Here is a 17,286-nt window from a genome sequence, read left to right as displayed (position 1 = left end):
ACAGAGGGAATGTTGAATACTGAAATACCCTCTAGCTGTTTTCTACTTGGTAGGTGGATAAAAATCCTTGTATTCACTCAAGGTGGATACGGTGTATTACACACTGTTAAATTGTAAAGGCTTTGTGATATTTTTTTACTCCTCCATATAAATAAATGAGGTGTAAAAAAATATTAAAAGAACCTTTTAATATAATGTACCCCAACACGGCAGTAAAGCTTAGTATTTATTACAGGTAGAGCCCAAACGGTTTCATTTGGTTGACTGATGTTTTTCACAGACTTGTATTTGTGTTTTCTTTTAATTTTATAGTTATTTGTAGTAACGTTTATGGTGAAACTATCTTAAACTTTAAAATATCAAGCCTCAATTACATTTCTCGGGCATAAGGGTTTAATAACGACACCTAGGACTCATTGCCATTTTTTTGTATCGGACTTTGTATCAGTATCAGCATCCGCAGATATTTAGCTTTTTAATGCCCGCAAGGCCGACGTCCATTTCACACTGATGGCAGTTGTGCAGGAGCGTCTGATGGTTACTGAGGAAATATAGGGAGGTGACATGGATTAGTTTGTGTCGCACAGCTTGTCTCAGTCAGTCATATGAAACAAAGTCATGAAACAAGGGTCAGAGTCTGAAATAATAAAAAGAAATAACATTGTTAACCTTATCTCAACCCTTTAGTGTAAGCTCCACAAGGTCTGCGTCAGAAAAAGCCGGGTGCATGGTGCATTTCACACACAGTCACCACAGTCATCAAACAAAACAGACGCTTCTCAAACTGAATTTTCATGGCAAGTCAACCTTGAAAGCAGAGCCAGTATTTCCATTACAGATGCCTTAACGGGGGCATGTGGTGCCTCTGAAAATAAAACCTGATTACGAGCAGGATCAGGGACATACAGGGCTCCGCTATTTACAGTTGATAGCTGCTGCACCTGCTCTCTCAGCTACACCTGCAGCACTCTGTTCCACCTTATGCTCTGCTCCTACCGCATAACTATGTTTAAGCCCATCAGAAAGCAGTGGCATTCAGGAGCGGCGCCCCGCTACGTGGAGAGATGTGACCGAAGCACAGCGGGATTATGTGGAAGGTTAATTTGATTGGATATAATGTCTATAGTCGTACAGAAATATCAATGCTGCCCCAAGGACTCCCTGGACGTTTAGTTTTCTGTGCGGCTCCTCGCTAGAGGTGCAGAGTGTTTGGCAAAAACCACTTACCTGCTCAGTCACAGGGCACTGTCTGAGAGAACATTATGTGGATTTGTCGGCGTGTCCTGTCTGCACTCTGAAATGTCAGCGTTTCTTATTATGCATGACAGGCAACCATCAGAGTGACTGCTCCCGGTGAGGACAGGTGTGAGTGTAAGGGTGTGTGTGTTTGTGAGACAGAGACAGAGGCTAAAAGAGAAGGAGATAGGAGGTTGGAAGTGTTTAAACTGCACGGTACTGACGTCCTGCAGGTCTTGTGAGAAGTGGTGTGAGCGTCCGTCTGTATAGGAGGGGAGAGGTAGATGGACAGATTTAACCCTTAGCTGCTGTTTGCTTATCAAATCCAGTTTGTTTAATTATGTACTTTGCTGCAGGTGAGGGGGATTTTAATCTCTCAAAGCTCATATCTCCATTCTCCATAGGGGAATGGAATATAATGCAAAAACACACCCAGCGATGAAGCTGCATACATATTATTGGTGGACCTGGAGGCGTAGCGTAACACGAGGGGTCTAATGGCTGTCTGTCAGTCAAACAGCCAGCGAGCGCTACTTATCATCAGAGAGGTGGAAGTGATACGTGAAGCAGGGCAGCAGGTAGTCGACATATTTACCCCCCACGCTCATGTTTTATTTACTCACTGTCTGCCGTGTGTAGGGTATCATCTAGGGCACACCCTGCTCAGAGAGAATGGTCTGATATCTGGAAGCAGCATGGCAACATTAACCCAGTCACAACTGTGTGAGCGTGTGTGTGCAGTGGCTACATCCATTCTCCCCGCCTCATAAAATCTACAAGAGCAGCAGACACATTAAAAGCTGTCTTATAGCCAGCCAAAGCTGAGGAACAGGCAGCTGAGGTATGAAGGGACTTGGCTGCTGCTGTTTGCTTTGTTCATCCTCCCTTTTTTCTTGTCTTCCTCTACCTCATTCTTCTCCTCCTCCTCCTCCTCCTCCTCCTCCTCCTCCCCCCTCTTCTCTCTACCCCCACTCTCTCATTGCTCTTTACGGCTGTCGTCCCTTTCCTATCTCTGCGCACAGCATTTTAATTGAATTACTCGCTATCATTACCCAGAAAGTTGCTTGGCTGACATTGCTACACTGTCGCACTCAAAACCAATAATAAGGTGCTGGATATGGAAACTCGACTATTATAACACCCAAGGCCCTCTGTCTCATTTTCCTTCTTTTTTCAAACCCTCTCTTTATATTACTTCATATGACTTCTGAAGACCTGGTGTTGTTAAGATTAATTTTCGATCTGTTCCTGTGTTGTGTGAGAGGCCAAATTGGAGAATCTCATTTCTGGGGGAGATAAAAAGAGCGTGAGAGAGAGAGAGAGAGAGACACAGAGTAGTGATAACTTGGAACAGGGCCACTATTGCCAAGGGCAAGGACAGTTCAAATCCATTTACTCCTAATTTTCTATTAATGCTTTCTAGCCCTTTTTTTTTTAGAGCATCACACAAAACAAACCTCTGAATGAGCAGCAGGACCGACAGTGAGAACCTTCAAAGAAAGTTAAGCACTCTCCCCTCCAGAGGCATCAGCATCGGATAAAACATTTGTCTTGTCTCCAAAAATTTGATATAAAACTATATATGAAGTGGTGTCATAAGTCTGAGCCCACTTATGGAAAAGTGCTGGTAAAATGCTCAAATTGAGAATAGTCAATTTCAAGCTAAACGCATCATCGTGTCAATGGCACATTATATTCTCTTGTAATTTCAAATGATACATTTGAGAGTTGAGCAGAATGTTTAGATGCTTTTCTCCACAAAAAGCATTTGTGATGATTGGCCCACTGAAGTGTGTGTTTCTCTTTAAAGGTTGAGATTAAAAACTGAGCCTACCACTGACATTATTTTTTAGCTTTTTTTTTTTGCTTTATACTTTCTCTCATTTTGGTGTGCGCTGCTGTCTCACCAAAGTAATACAATAATCTGTTCTTATTCCCAAAGGGTTTTGGTTCTGCTGTTTCTTCCATCAGCACCAATGAGAAACGCAACCACTTTTTGTAGCCAGTCACAAAAGTACACAAGTGTGTGAAGTCAATTCTATTTGCGTGTCTCGATATACTCTAATCATATGAAGTGTTGGTGCAGTGCATTAGAGGTTTTCTGTTTTTACTAAGCCAGAGATCCTGCAGCTTTTCAGTTTTGTTCTCCTTTCTCTCAGCACCCCCATTTCACAGCTCCAATATAATGTACATAAAGTCATGAAATCAAGGTTCAAGTTGCTATTTACTTGTTAAAACGACTATTTTGCTTTGACATGACTGCAGAATACATTACATGTATGAGATCTGTAATATGTTTTACTTTATTTGCTTGTATATTTATGGAATTTCAGTTGAGAACGGTTTTATAGTGGTCTATTAATATAAAGCATGTTAGAAATATGACAGAAACAGAATTTGGCTTTTGTAATTTGCTTTCTGAACAGTCAACGTTTGCTTTGAGAAGTAATTAGCATTCTTGATCTGCTGTCCTACCTCTGCGCGTACTTTCTCATCCCTCGTCTTTACTCTGGCTCTGCCCTGCAGTGTGCTGCTGTCTCTCCCAAGGCCTCGTTCTGTGGCCTCAGCTTGCAGCAATGCAAATGAAGATTAGCACGCATGAATGCCCCTTCCTCGCTAGCGGGACAAATTCTCAGTGAAAGGTCCAAGGGCAGAGGGCTCCTGCTCGGCAAACACAAAGAGCACTGATCCAGGATCACGGCTCCCATCTGCCACTGAGGCCATGGGGACTCGAGATGGCAGGGGGGCTCTGCTGAGCTCCTGGATATCGGGAGATATAGTGATGATATGTGTTGGATTAAAAATGTCTAACAGATTATATATAAGATGCTTATGTTGATAAGTTATATGTTGTGATTCTCTCGTCTCTATTCATGTTTTCTCTCAGTTAGCATTGGTCTTTGGGATTTATGCTAACTGCTTTGATTATGAAGCTCAAAATCTTCTTTTTTAATTTATTTAAAATTATGTCACATAAATACAATGATAGTGGAGACATTCACATACTTCATATAAGGTATCCTATTTAACTTTTACTCAACCAATACATAAGTACTAGTACTGAGTAGTCACGGAGGCTGAGCTGAAATGAGGAGGTCTGGTCTTCGGAGTATTTTTCCAGCTTGTCCCACTTTTTGCATATCTTTAGATGCACTTATTGGAGCTAAGCCCCCTGCATTACAAGTTTGTTAGGTTCACTACCTGTGCCCAATGAACACTGGGATAGGTTGGCCTGAGAATGCCCCCCGCCCTTTGGATCCTTCGATGCACAGAAATTGAATCAAGGAGGCGTTTGAAGGAGCCTTCGAAATGGGACAAACTCTTCATACAAATGTGTTTTAGCTGGCACAATTTTTGTGTTATTACCAAGCAGACACATTGTGTTGTGTGCTACAAATTATATGTTATTTGATGTAAACGATTAGCCACACACAACATGTGCTAAACCATTGACCAATCACTTGGCTACTTAAACATCTCTACAAGTTGTGCTGCTGTGACGCAATCAGTTTATCGATGCAGCCTCTGAAGGATGCGGCCCCAGAGTTGTGTCACAGCTAAGTGCACCAATATATGTGTGTCTATATGTGACTTTTGCTAACATTAGCATACTTGGTTGTGCTTAGATTACATTAGAAATGAATCATGAGTTCTTTATTTGTAAAAGCAGGATTACGTAGTTTTTACGCCACTTCTTAAGCCACGTCAGAAGTTACATGGTTGGGTGTGAAGTCTTCGATAGATCATCCTGCTAAATGCTAAAGCTACACCTGACATGGAACTAATGAAGTGATTACTGCTACTGCTGAATTAATTCCTAGTTATCATTGAGAGATTCCATAAAAATACAATAAAATTGTGAAATTGGCAAACTTAATAGATGTACACCCAAAGTAGATCAAAGCTTTTAGAAATGATAATTTGACAGGATTATTTAGATTTATTATATTGAATTGTTGATATTTCCTGGCATTCATGACACCTCAGTCAGATTTAGCTCAGAGCTCGATGCCAGAGAAATCAAAACATGAGCAACAGCTTAAGCATTCAATTCTAGTGACAGCACAAAATGAAGTAGTAAATGTCTTCTCATATTTTAATCTATTTTGTAAGTACTTCCTGCTCAATTTATAATTAGTCTTACAGAAGATTTAATCAGCCTGTGTCCTAATTCAGTATGGATTTATTATATTTGAGCACTTCCTTTTATTATTCTATATGAAAGGAGAAGAACTTCATTCCAGAGGCTTGGAAATATGGCTTCGGAAACTGTGCTGCTTCATTCTTTCACCGAGATGGAACTTGATGGTAATTCATCCCAGTTGTGGCCTATTTTTCGTCATGTGTAAGACATTGATTCATGGTTGGTTTTGCTGAGGCAAAAAGAGAAAATGACTCTTCGCTTCCCAAGTAGATGTTAACTATCTCTGTCTGATTCAGAATTTAAAAATGTGCATGTTTTTCTCTGCTCAAAGTAAATAAAATCTGTTACTTCTTGGACTTGGTGTAATGGGCAATTTGGAGAATCTGATTGCTTGTGCAGAAATGGCAAATACACAATAAAACTTTGGGCCCCTTGGGTCCTTGGCTCTGCCAACTTCAGTGAAGACAGATGATTCCTTGCTTTGCGAGAGAGACAGAGAGGCTGAGGGGAAATTACATAAAATGGATGGAAAGGAAAAGAGAGAAGTTCTGCTGAAGGGAAGAGTGCGAGCAGCTGATGTTCATAGATTGAGGTGATAATAACATATTCAGGAGCAGAAATCATGGGAGTTTGTGCCGTTTTACCCCATGACAGCATCTGAGTTGGAGGTGGAGACATCTTGGTGGGGAGCATTGCAGGGAGGCATCTGTTTATTGAGGTGTTTTAGCCTAATGAGTCATGTCTAAAGAGAACCTCATCGTGTATCCCAGTGAACAGTTCAGTTACCTTGAAAGCCAAACAGATGGCTTGCTGTGGTAGAAGGAGCCTCTGAGGTCTCTATCTACAGATGGGATGCATGGAGTGTACATTCAGGCAGTAGGCCTCAAGCTATCAATTAGCTTTTGCATGACAGAGGCCAGTGAGTTTCTTAAAATAAAATTCACATGTCAGTAAAAGAGAGAAGCTGCTGTCTGCCTATTTATAAACATCTCTTTTTCGTCATAGCCATTTTTATTTGCTTGTTTTTGAGTTTCATATCTATCATTCAGATTAATTTGCATATCAGCCGACTATCTCTTTCCTTTTCTCTACATAAATTCACCCCTTTTGTCCTTTGCTCTCCCCTCTCTGTCTCCTCTACATACTTCAGATGACCATAGACGAGCTCGAGAATTATGTGGACGCCCAGTTCGATGAGCTGCGCAAATTGGTGCGTCTTGCGGAGAAGAGGACGCTTCACCTGGTAGACCTCAAAGAGGCGTTCCTGACGGCGTCCGCTGCAGAGAAGATCGCAGAGATCACCGTCGAAACGGAGCAGCTGCAGGAGGAGATGGCCAGCATCACACACGAGCTCTGTCTGCTGGAAGCAGCCGAGGCGGAGGGAGCGAGTCCTGCTGTGGTAGCCGCGGCCCTCGCACCAGCCCGCAGAGTGATGGTGAGAACAAGCTTCCTTTCTTCTGTCCTTATTGTGCTTCTTAAATCAGACTCACTGCACACTCCAGTGCAGGTAGAAAGGTGAGAAAGTTGAAAATGTCCCAGAATCCCAGTGTTGTCTAATTCTGTAAACTTCACAATACCAATGTTTTTGAAGGTGTGCCAAGTTTGGCTTTCTGAATTTTCTTTGAGGAAGAAATCATTAGATTTTCATCCTTTTAACAATCTACTGTAAGTGTAAAGATGGCTTTTTGAAATTTCTCACAAATCATACTGGATCCACTGAGTTTTGAAGCCACATCTAGACTCCACCAAGGCTAGTGCCCTATCTAGTCAGGTCAAAGTAGGTGAAAAGAAAAATTCCTGGACCTGCCTGTTTATCCGGATCAGCAGCATAAGTTAATGGGTTCTTTCTGGGGTCATGCCCCACCCCTCCACAGAACGGTGGAAATCGGATCAGTAGTTTGTAAGTAATCCTGCTGACAGACAAACAAAAGAGGAGGTAATGGATAAAAAGCCAATGCTTTTCGGTCCAAATGCCCATTTCTGAGCAAAGATCACACCCTAAATGACCAGGTCTCCAAAGAGCTGACAACACAAGGAAGCAGGGTCAATAATGAATTAATGTGAACTTTGAACACAGTAGTCTGGTGCCAAAGTTGTTAATAAGGGAATCCTTTTAAAATCAGACACTACTGTCAATAAACAATTAGAAAGAATTGTCCAGCCATCACAAAGCTTTTTGTGTTGTATATCATGTGCACCTGACTTCATGGTGCATGCTGCAAACAGTTATTATTGATAATTAATTGCAGGGGATAGTCTGCAGTGGCATCTCAATCTGTCTTCATATAGTTGTGAGGTGGCCTAGAAAAAAGTTCTGGCTCCAAAGGGCTTGGTTCTTTGCTTAAAGATACCTGAGCAGTGTGGATGCTGGCTCACCCATAGATCACCCCGGGATCAGCCAGGCATGATTCCCAGGCCTTCCACTTACAGAATTATCTTCCTAATGACTGTGGCACCTGCTGCAGAGTCATTATAGCAAAATAAATATGGTAAACAGGTGCCACTGTACACAGCTTTGTTCTACATGAAAGGAGCGAGTGGCTGTATTCATCCAGTCATGAATTATTCTTATTTAGAGAAATATATATATATATATATTTTTTCATTTCATACAGACTCTTGGGTCTGGATGACACAGTTTCATGCAAATAAATCCCAAAATGAGTCTCCTAATGTCTGTCCTCTGGTAACTTGCACCGTTCCTTTTCTTTTTAAAGCCTGTTGTCAAAGTACGGCCATCTCAACACATTTACATGACTTCAGATTCTGCAGCTTTTGCAGTCCCTCGTCTCTCATTTGAACATTGAAGAGGAGGCTTTTACTGCTCATAGACCCCAAATTAAAATATCCCACTGGTCTATTTGTCACTTGCCATATATACGTCCCCACAGTCTCAAAAGGAGGCTTGAGCGTTCCCTGGCGATGCTGTGCAGTGCGAGCGAGGCGGCAGTAATGGTGGAGGCTGACGTGCAGATTGCTTTTCGAGCTGAGAAATGAATCCATTGTGAGCCAGGTTCATTAGGGGCCCTAATTGAATGCCAATGGTTACCCCGTTTGTTTTTATCTGTTCGTTATTGCTGGATTAAATACGAGAGTGTGTTACTATATTAAGTGATATCGTGACGGGCAGTGTTATTTGGGGGACGTGTGGTCACAGGAGAAGAGTGTGGAGGTGTAGAGGAGCTACTGTTATTTTGTTTTTGTGGGTATACACCATCGACTGAATATAAAGATGGACGACATGATAGCTACCCAAACGTGAAGCCAAAGTGTCTCAATCGCCCCCTTGTGGCTGGCTACAGTACAGGTCTAAAACCGTGCCTCCCTCACGTTAGCAAATGGGACGTGAACCAAACTGAAACGTCAAATACATTTTTGCAAACATGAATTCTGTCGTTTTAGGTATTCTATAACTTGTTTTTTCAAGTGTCAAGTTTCTGGTAAATTTGATGCTATAAAAATCTGGTGAAGCGTCACGATTGGCAGCTAAGACTAATCTCAATAACACGGCTCCACTCCGCGATCACTGCTGCGTCAATCTCAGAGCCTATTGGTTAACGTTAGACGATGAATTAGCCTCTAGGGCAACAGCCGATATTTTGGTGGCTTTTGGTGCAGACAGTGGATATCTGGCCCTTCACCCCTTCACTGTTTATAGTCCAACTAGTTTCTTTTATCACACGATTAGAACATTTTAGCTAATTTTGTTCAAAAGGGGGGAGTGACACGTGGTCCATCTTTTTATACATTCTATGGTATATGTAGCTCGGAGTGAGTTGGGTGGAGGTGGACGTGTGGAAGGTTGCCTGAGAGGAGGAGAGGAGGAGATGCATCAAGTCGACCTCAACTCACCAACACCTGCAGCAATTTCTGTCGCACAGCGTTTTTTCGATGTGTGAAGCCTCTTGGATCCGGAGAATAACTGACTCAGACATTCATTCTCCTACTTGTTCTCTCACTCTGTCACTGTCTGCCTCATGGTAGTAGAGCCTCAAAGTGGCAAATTGAACCCCAATCCTTCACCTGGCTCTTTACTGCAGGTCGTCTGAGATGTGAAGCGTTTGTCTACGTCTGAAACCTTTTACCCTTTTTCATGAATCAGTCAATAATTGTTTTGGTGAATTAGTTGCTGTAAATGTTTAAAATGTCAAGCATCAAAAAACAAAAATTGCCTTGAGGTGATATTTTGTCTCGTTAAAAGTAAAGAAATGCTTAAATTCAAGATTCAGTCTATGAAAAGGAGTAAAGCACTGCTCATATTTGAAAAGATTCGTCCAATAATCAGTGGTTATGTTGTCTCAGCACTAGAGCCCTCTTCAAGCTAAAGCTGCAGGAGTGTGAAGTAGTTATTTTCTCTGTGAATGAAACCATGAGAGAGGCTGATGTGACACTAGAAACAAAGCCATTACCTTCAGTGCCGTTCAATTGAAAATTCACATTAAAATATATTGACCCTGTTTCCCGTTATGCTTTTTGTTTAGTTCTCCTTACAATCTAATCCCATTGCCAGAGAGCTACCCTTACAGCCTGCAGCACATTTTGGAAGTAGTGCCTTGATTCCAAATTTCTTTATACCAGAAAAGAAAGACTAGCAGCTTCAACGTTCAGAGCCAAGTCGGAGAAGCGATTGCAGCTTTGTAAGCACATCAAGCAAGTAATCTGCAGCCATGTAACAGCAGAACTGTGGAAACGACAGTGAGGTAAAATAGTTCTCACTTGCATAAAATCCACCCTTTAAACTCCTTCCCAAAGAGTAAACCACATAATTGAGGTGAGTCTTTGTGATTAAGGTCAAACAAACAAAACAGTGCTGGTTCTGTTAATAATCTACTGTCTTCATTTTAATACAGGATAACACAGGTTTAGACACACACACGATGAATAGGGTCAGGAGCAGGGTGAAAAAAACATTATGAACATTGACCAATCAGCAAAGAGCTAGAGGAAGAATGAATTAATACTCTGTCTCAGTCCATTTATTATCAAAACATTCTCTACATTTTTATTTAAAAAGCGTCAGTGGGTAGTAATTTGCACAGCTGCTCACTTTTCTATTTACAAATCAATATACAGTAATTAAAAACCCTGATATGTCACTTGAACACAGTTACTACACACACTTATTTAAAAGAGAGGAAATGGAAATGCTCATAAATGTGCACTGAAAATATCAATAAAAAATTGTTGGACCAACTCAAAGGAAACTATTTCCAATCAGTAACACAAATTAATTAGGTCTGTCAAAATGTAACTTTACAAGTTATATTAACACAATTAATTAATATTTTGAAAAAACCTCATTCAACTCTGTCACCAATTGAAGATTTTTTTTTTATTATAGAATTTGTATTTATGTACTGTTGGTAAGTAAGAGCATGAAATGTCCCTAATAAAAATAGTATATTAGATCACTAATACATGGATAGGGGGCCACAGTAGGTGCGTGGGTGGCACTGACTCCCCAGAAGGTTACCGGTTCAAATCCCAGTTCAATACCTGGTTCGAATCCAAGTGTGTGTAGAGTTTGCACGTTATCCCATGTCTGCGTGTGTTTTCAACAGGTACTCAGTTTTTCACCCACAGTTCAAAGAACCCGATTGGGGTCTGAATAATTGGAGGCTCTGGGTGTAAATGAGAGTGTGAGTGGTTGTTTTTCTCTGTATGTTGGCCCTGTGATACATTGGCAACCTGTCCAGGGTGAACCCCGTCTCTCGCCCAGTGTCAGCTGGGATTGGCTCCAGCTCCCTCGCGACCCTCAAAGGATAAGCAGGATGGATGGATAGATGAATAGATAGATAGAAAGAAAGAAAGAAAGAAAATACGCCAGCATTTGTGCACATGTGCCTGCCCACGTGCCAGCCCACTTTCGTTTGTTTCACCTACTTTACTGTGCAATTGTGTTGGACCGCATTTTCACGTGCGCGGCCAAAGAGGTTCTCAAAGGTTCTTTCGTTTTCTGAATATGTTTAAGCTACAAAAGCCTCCTGGCAAGAAAACAAAGCTAAGATGGCTCATTAGCCAGGCATCGAGAATCTGTGTCCCGACCCTGACTCATGACCCAGGTCACAGGGAAGAGCTCCGAGGCTGATTTGAAAACAACGCAGAACCTTTCCCATGCAGTTCATGCTGTTTACATTTAAAATAGATGCATGTGGGGGGAATAGTTTAATTTTAGACAATTGGAAAGTGATATTATTTATCAATAATTCACCATGAGCCAACTGCAAACCCCCATGTGTTTAAAAAGTACACCATGTACCAATGAAGCTCACTGACTTTTGACTATTTTCACTGCTGTTTTCTGCATTTGGAATATTTATGAGTGAGCTAAGGTAATTTCAAATCAAATATTTTCCATTACAGAGGTATTTCCCATAGAGCAGTGCAATGTATTCTGAAAACCGATGAAGTTTGACTTATCACTATTCCGAGCTGACTTTAATTTCACTGTCAATGGCACTTTTCTATTGAGCTGTTGAGTTTATGGCAATTTGAGGTCAAAATTGAATACTTTTATTTATTTTTTTTTATCAATGGAGCAGCTTCAGGTTTCCCCTGTTGATGACTTGCACCCAAGTCTTAGTTGTTCAGACCAGTTTTTTAGTTTGCAGGTATCGATTGTCGGTCATGTGAATAACATAGGAAATGTTGAGTCTTGTACTATTTGCCCCTGGAGGTATGATTTCATTCCACACTGTGTCAAACTGGTAATTACAATCAGAACAAACCTCTGGAGCTGCCAACTTCCTGTCAACAGCGTAGCTCTTCCAGTTTTATGAGCAGCAGCTCTACACAAAGCTTCAATTACATCAAATGAAAACAAAGCACATTTTATTCACATGGGGATTAAACCAGCATAATATTTATTGTGAGGTAATATAAGAAATATCAAAGAAATACAGAAAGCATATAACTAATTCTACTCGTATTTATACGGAATCATTAACAAACAGATAGATAGATAGATAGATAGATAGATTGATAAATTCAGTATTTAGAATGCAATCATCTATCTAACTAACTAATGAAACATCAGTTAATCACCCAACTAAGCAACAGGGAAATAGAAGGAACTCTGCTTACATGTGCTTTGTGTGGAGGCAGCCTTATAGCAACCCTTCAAGAGCTCCTTTGGTGAACGTCAGTGTTGCACTCGGATGTCCACAAATTGACGGCTGAGTCTGTTGAAGTGTTTGACGAAGTAAACCAAGAAAACTGAGCTCCAGTGTTTCCAACCCAAGTGTTTGTCCAGATCTGAAGCTAATCAAATTTAGAGCCTTAGTCAGTGAGTCAGGCAGCCAGTCAGAGCTCCACAGCCTCCACTCATCAGCTCCCCTGCCTGCGAACCCCCTGCCTCCGAGACACTTAGTTACACTATAACAAAGTTCCTTTCTGGCTCAGCCATCGTAGCACTGGTAATTTTGGTCTAGTGCGACTGTACAATTAGGCAGACTTTTAAAAGTAACAAAAGAGGCTTTTTTGTCCTCAAGGTCATGACTGAAAATACAGCAACTGAGATCAGGAGTGGTATAATAAGTAGTTTGGCTGTGTAGCACGCAATAGCAGTTTCAAGTGTGATCCATGCAAATGCAAGGGCTATGAAAAAGGTACTGAGTACTGAGTAGAGCGCTAGTGATCAGTGTGTGTTGAAGTGTCCTTGAGCAAGACACTGAACCTCTTAACTGCCTTCAGTGTGTGAATGTGTGTGTATGACTGTGACAAACATTTTAAAGCGCTTTGAGTGGCCGACAGACTGGAAACGAGATGTATATAGAAACGCAGACCATTTACCACACGAGTAAATGTTGTGGGTAAGCCTTGTGAAATTATGTAATTGGCAGTATTTCAAATATGATAAAAATTTTGCATTTCACCCATGAATGAATTTAAAGCTTTCAGTGTTTGTGGATGAGTCGCACGCCGGCATTCAACTAATCACATCCATCATTTTGACATTGAAAAATCTCTTACGTCAGAGGTAAAATTAAAACAATAATAATAAACAAATCCAGCGCATGAACAATGTTTGCAGCTCATTTGCTGCTTTGTTCCACTCTGCTCCTTTAAGAGCTGATGAATATACATGAGCACAACTGGTGAGATGAAACCCCAAATTAATTGGTCAGATTTAGAGCCACCAGCTGTGGAGCAAGTCGATGTGAATGATGTTGTTTACCTTTAGTTTGTTCTCCACAACACCTGTGCAAATATTTTTAATATGTTGTGTTCTCTCTCTCCCTCCCTCCCCCTTTCTCCCTCTTTCTCTCTCTCGTTGTTTTCAGCACAACATTGAGGCCAGACCCAGGTAAGCCTGCCCGTGTGATTGACTTTCATTTTACTTGCTCTAGCCGCACAGTTTAGCAGCGAATAAGGAGCCTGCAGAGGCTCCGTGCTCAGGTCCTTGTGCCGTCACCCATCATGAGACTGACAAGTATTCATCTTGCAAAATAACACACACTTCAAGTCTTTTTCTCCCCCTTTATACTTTCACCTTTTACCCTCAGACATTTTTACAAACTCAGATACAGACATGGGGTCATCTACACACAGCAGCCACTCCCAAGCCTCCAAACCGTTCCGGTCACATGCGAGTCACGTCGGCGCCCCAGCGAGGCAATTAGCAGCTCTCATCTGTATGTGCCCACTGGAATCAGAGGAGGTGACAATCTGCCCGGTCCAATCAGGGGGCTGTGGTAACAGTGCGTGTGCTGTGCTTACTGTATACGCATGCATGTTAAGACAAGCTGTAGCGTCATTAGTGAGGGTCACGTCGATCCCCCTGACACAGCAGAGCATTTACATCTCTGCTTTCCTCAACCCCGCCGGCATGTGTAAGAGAACGGCAGAACGCAGACTGGACAGATGCAGCCGTATTAGTTTCAGCTGCTGTAAGAGTTTGTTTGTGTCGTTGTTTTTTTTTTGCTTAGACTACATCTCTCACCTTTATCTCTGTCTGTGTCAGACAGTCTGCAATGGATAGTTCTCTTCCCAGTCTCACACGTTATTGATCTGTTGACACCAAACACCCTTCCGCCTCCTTCACCCACAGCAGGAGCGCACCTAGCACCACCTGCTGTCTCGGCTTCTCCCCTTAGCTGTCTCTCTGGGCTTTCATCTCAACGGCACAAACAACACAAACATACACACACACACACACACACACTCAGCCCTCAGCAAATACCAGCACATCTGTCCTCGGAGGGAAAGATTCTTATTTTCCATGAGACTTTATCTTAAATACAGGCTCACCGCTGTATAGAAAAAAATAGTCCAATGTTCTGCAAAATACACCTTCAATGGAAAACGTGTTTGTTTTACTGAATTTTTAATTTCACTTTGTACTATTTATATTTCTGCGTTGCCTGCATGTGGGAAATATATCCTCTTATTTCCTCTCTGGAGTGCCTTACTTATATTAAGGAAAGAAACAAATGACCAGGACTGGCACACAAGCTGTTATATATTATTGATTGGTCAACCAGCCTAATGATTTTTAAGCTCTGGAGCAGATGGCAATAAGCTTGCACCCAAGGGTGAGATGGAGCTAATAGTTTGTCCTTGGCTAAGGTTACTCTCTCTCTCTCTCTCTCTCTCTCTCTCTCTCTCTCTCTCTCTCTCTCTCTCTCTCTCTCGTCCTCTTCCCCCCCCCCTCTCTTTCCCTCTATCGCTCTCTCACTCCCAAAGTCCCTCAACCTGCCATAAAACGCAGTGGGTGCAGAATCGGTGGAAAATGACACACATTTTGAAGAAAGATACAAGGACAAGTAAAGGTAGAGACGAGTCGGAAAAAAAGTAACTCTAACATGAAGCACAACATACCTTTGTTGTTGTTTACTGCATTATCTTAGTGCTGGAGATTAAGGTGAAGCAGACAAAGGGATGAACAGGACAAAAGAAGGGGAAAGGAAGTGAAATTGGAGGAGGAAGAAAGATAGTGGAAGGAGAAGGGATTTTTTGCAGGATCAAGTGAAGAAGAGTGGGTGTTTAGGGGTCACGTGCAACTGGTTCCAGACAGCAAATTGATTATGGAGCAGAAACACTAATCTGCTGTCTGAGACCCATATCGCTGCCATAGACGGAGCGTCCCCACAGGACCACTATCCTGCACCCATCTGCATCTTTCCCGGACTTCCTCATCAATACAATTCCCTGCTACTTCTCAAGCCTCTCAACAGATAGGCACTCCATGCCTGACGAGATTTGTTCTCCTTTGAATATGAATCTTATTTTACTCCCCATAGACGAACACTCGCACCCTCCTGCCTCCAATGTGATGCATTGTAATTTTCATTTGTATTCCTCCCCCTCAATTGCCAAAACAACCCCTTTCCCTAACTTGCACCTTTTGTGTGTGTGTGTGTGTGTGTGTGTGTGTGTGTGTGTGTGTGTGTGTGTGTGTTTACGTGTGTTTACAGTACATCTCCATGTTTGTATCTTCATTATTATGTTTTCGTCTGTGTTTGTTTGTTTATCTGTTAGTTAGCAGGATTTCACAAAAACTATGGATTACCACGAAACTTGGCAGAAGGCTGCGGTTTGGGTCAGGAAAGGATCTATTAAATTTTCACTTTCTTTGACATTGTGAGATATTGGGCTTTTCTCAGAGAATAATTCATGGATCTTGATGAAGAAAAACTGGCATTTTCAGGGGACCGATGAAAGTGTGAATTTTGTAGTAGATAAATCCAGATCTGGTGAATTAAAATGTGGTTTCTTAAGGGGACTGTTGGGCCTTGGCAGAGGCAAGTGTATGTGTGTATATACTGTATGTGCTCTCCTCATTAGCTTATGCATCTTTATTATTCCTTGGTGTATGCATCCATATAATATAGTTGTTAATCGTTTAGCTATGCTAGCATCTCATTGTGTAGTATTTTGTGTTTCAAAGGTTGAAAGAAATAATAACAACAGTTAAATTAATTTTTTTTCTGGAAGCCCGACACACAATTACTTTGCTTTCACATTTTGGTGATCTCAGGGCCACGGTACATCAATGGTTACCATGGCCACTGATAATAACAGAAGAGCGTCTCTGACTGTTTGAGCACATAAACACACACAAAGGAGGGATGAGGAGAAAGGGATTACTGCTGCAGTAATGTTTTAATTCCAGAAACCCACTTTTATGCTCTCTCTGGAGATATGATGCATAAGAGGGAAATGGTTGCAAAGACAGTGAGAGTCAGTCAGAGGAAAAGAGTCGCACACTGAGGAATTCCATCCGCTAGACTTAAATTCCCTCCTCTGTTGGGACCTTGGAGGATATGTTCTCTGTAGACAACTATTTCCATCCTTGGTATTCATTTTTATATCTATAAATGATATTTAGCATTCATCTTTATAAATGTTTAGCGAAAATTTTTACATATCAAGGTTTGGTTTTGTTAAATTATTTCATTTTTTGTCTTGAATAATTCTTTATATTAGCCTCTAAAGGCGTCATTAATTTCTGTAGAATCCACAACAGCATGCCCGCTGGACATAAGGGTTGATGGATGTTTTAGTTTCTATTTGTTTATTCTGTCATGGTAATAATTTATTGCCTTTGTTCATAGAATGTATGCCCCCTTAAACTCTGAGGACGAGATGCAGCTCTGAAAGCCAGCAACGTGTAATCTTCAGCTCGCTCTCGATAAGTTACTTTTTCTCATAAACTTTTCCAAGACGAGAATGATGCTGTGAATACACTACCCTGCCTCCTCCTCCTGACCTTTTTACTACCCTTATCTAAAAGAGGAGTTTTTTGTAGTGATACAATTTTCTATACCAGACTTGTTCAACTTTCCCAAGCTGTTGCAGACTTCAGCACTTCCAAGAAACAACATGGAGATTTATGACTTGAGATTGACACAGCGTTGAAAAGATTATCTTGCAGTATGGAAAGAAATTTACATGAGAATCATGAA

The 17,286-nt window shown here is 41.4% G+C and overlaps 1 protein-coding gene across 4 annotated transcripts in view; it reads left to right on the top strand.

The window, feature by feature from the left end:
- Positions 1-17,286, top strand: part of trim44 (tripartite motif containing 44) — a 46,626-nt gene that overhangs the window by 8,845 nt on the left and 20,495 nt on the right. For all 4 annotated transcript variants that reach the window (XM_034588803.1, XM_034588801.1, XM_034588800.1 and 1 more), the window contains exons 4-5: positions 6,531-6,815; positions 13,663-13,685. In XM_034588803.1, coding sequence (XP_034444694.1) covers positions 6,531-6,815; positions 13,663-13,685 — 308 coding nt within the window. The remainder of the gene's footprint in view (positions 1-6,530; positions 6,816-13,662; positions 13,686-17,286) is intronic.

Source organism: Hippoglossus hippoglossus, chromosome 6 (genome assembly GCF_009819705.1).
Source record: "Hippoglossus hippoglossus isolate fHipHip1 chromosome 6, fHipHip1.pri, whole genome shotgun sequence".
Classification (NCBI taxonomy): domain Eukaryota; kingdom Metazoa; phylum Chordata; class Actinopteri; order Pleuronectiformes; family Pleuronectidae; genus Hippoglossus; species Hippoglossus hippoglossus.
Note: the sequence above shows the minus strand (reverse complement) of the source record. Positions and strands in the feature narration are given on the sequence as shown.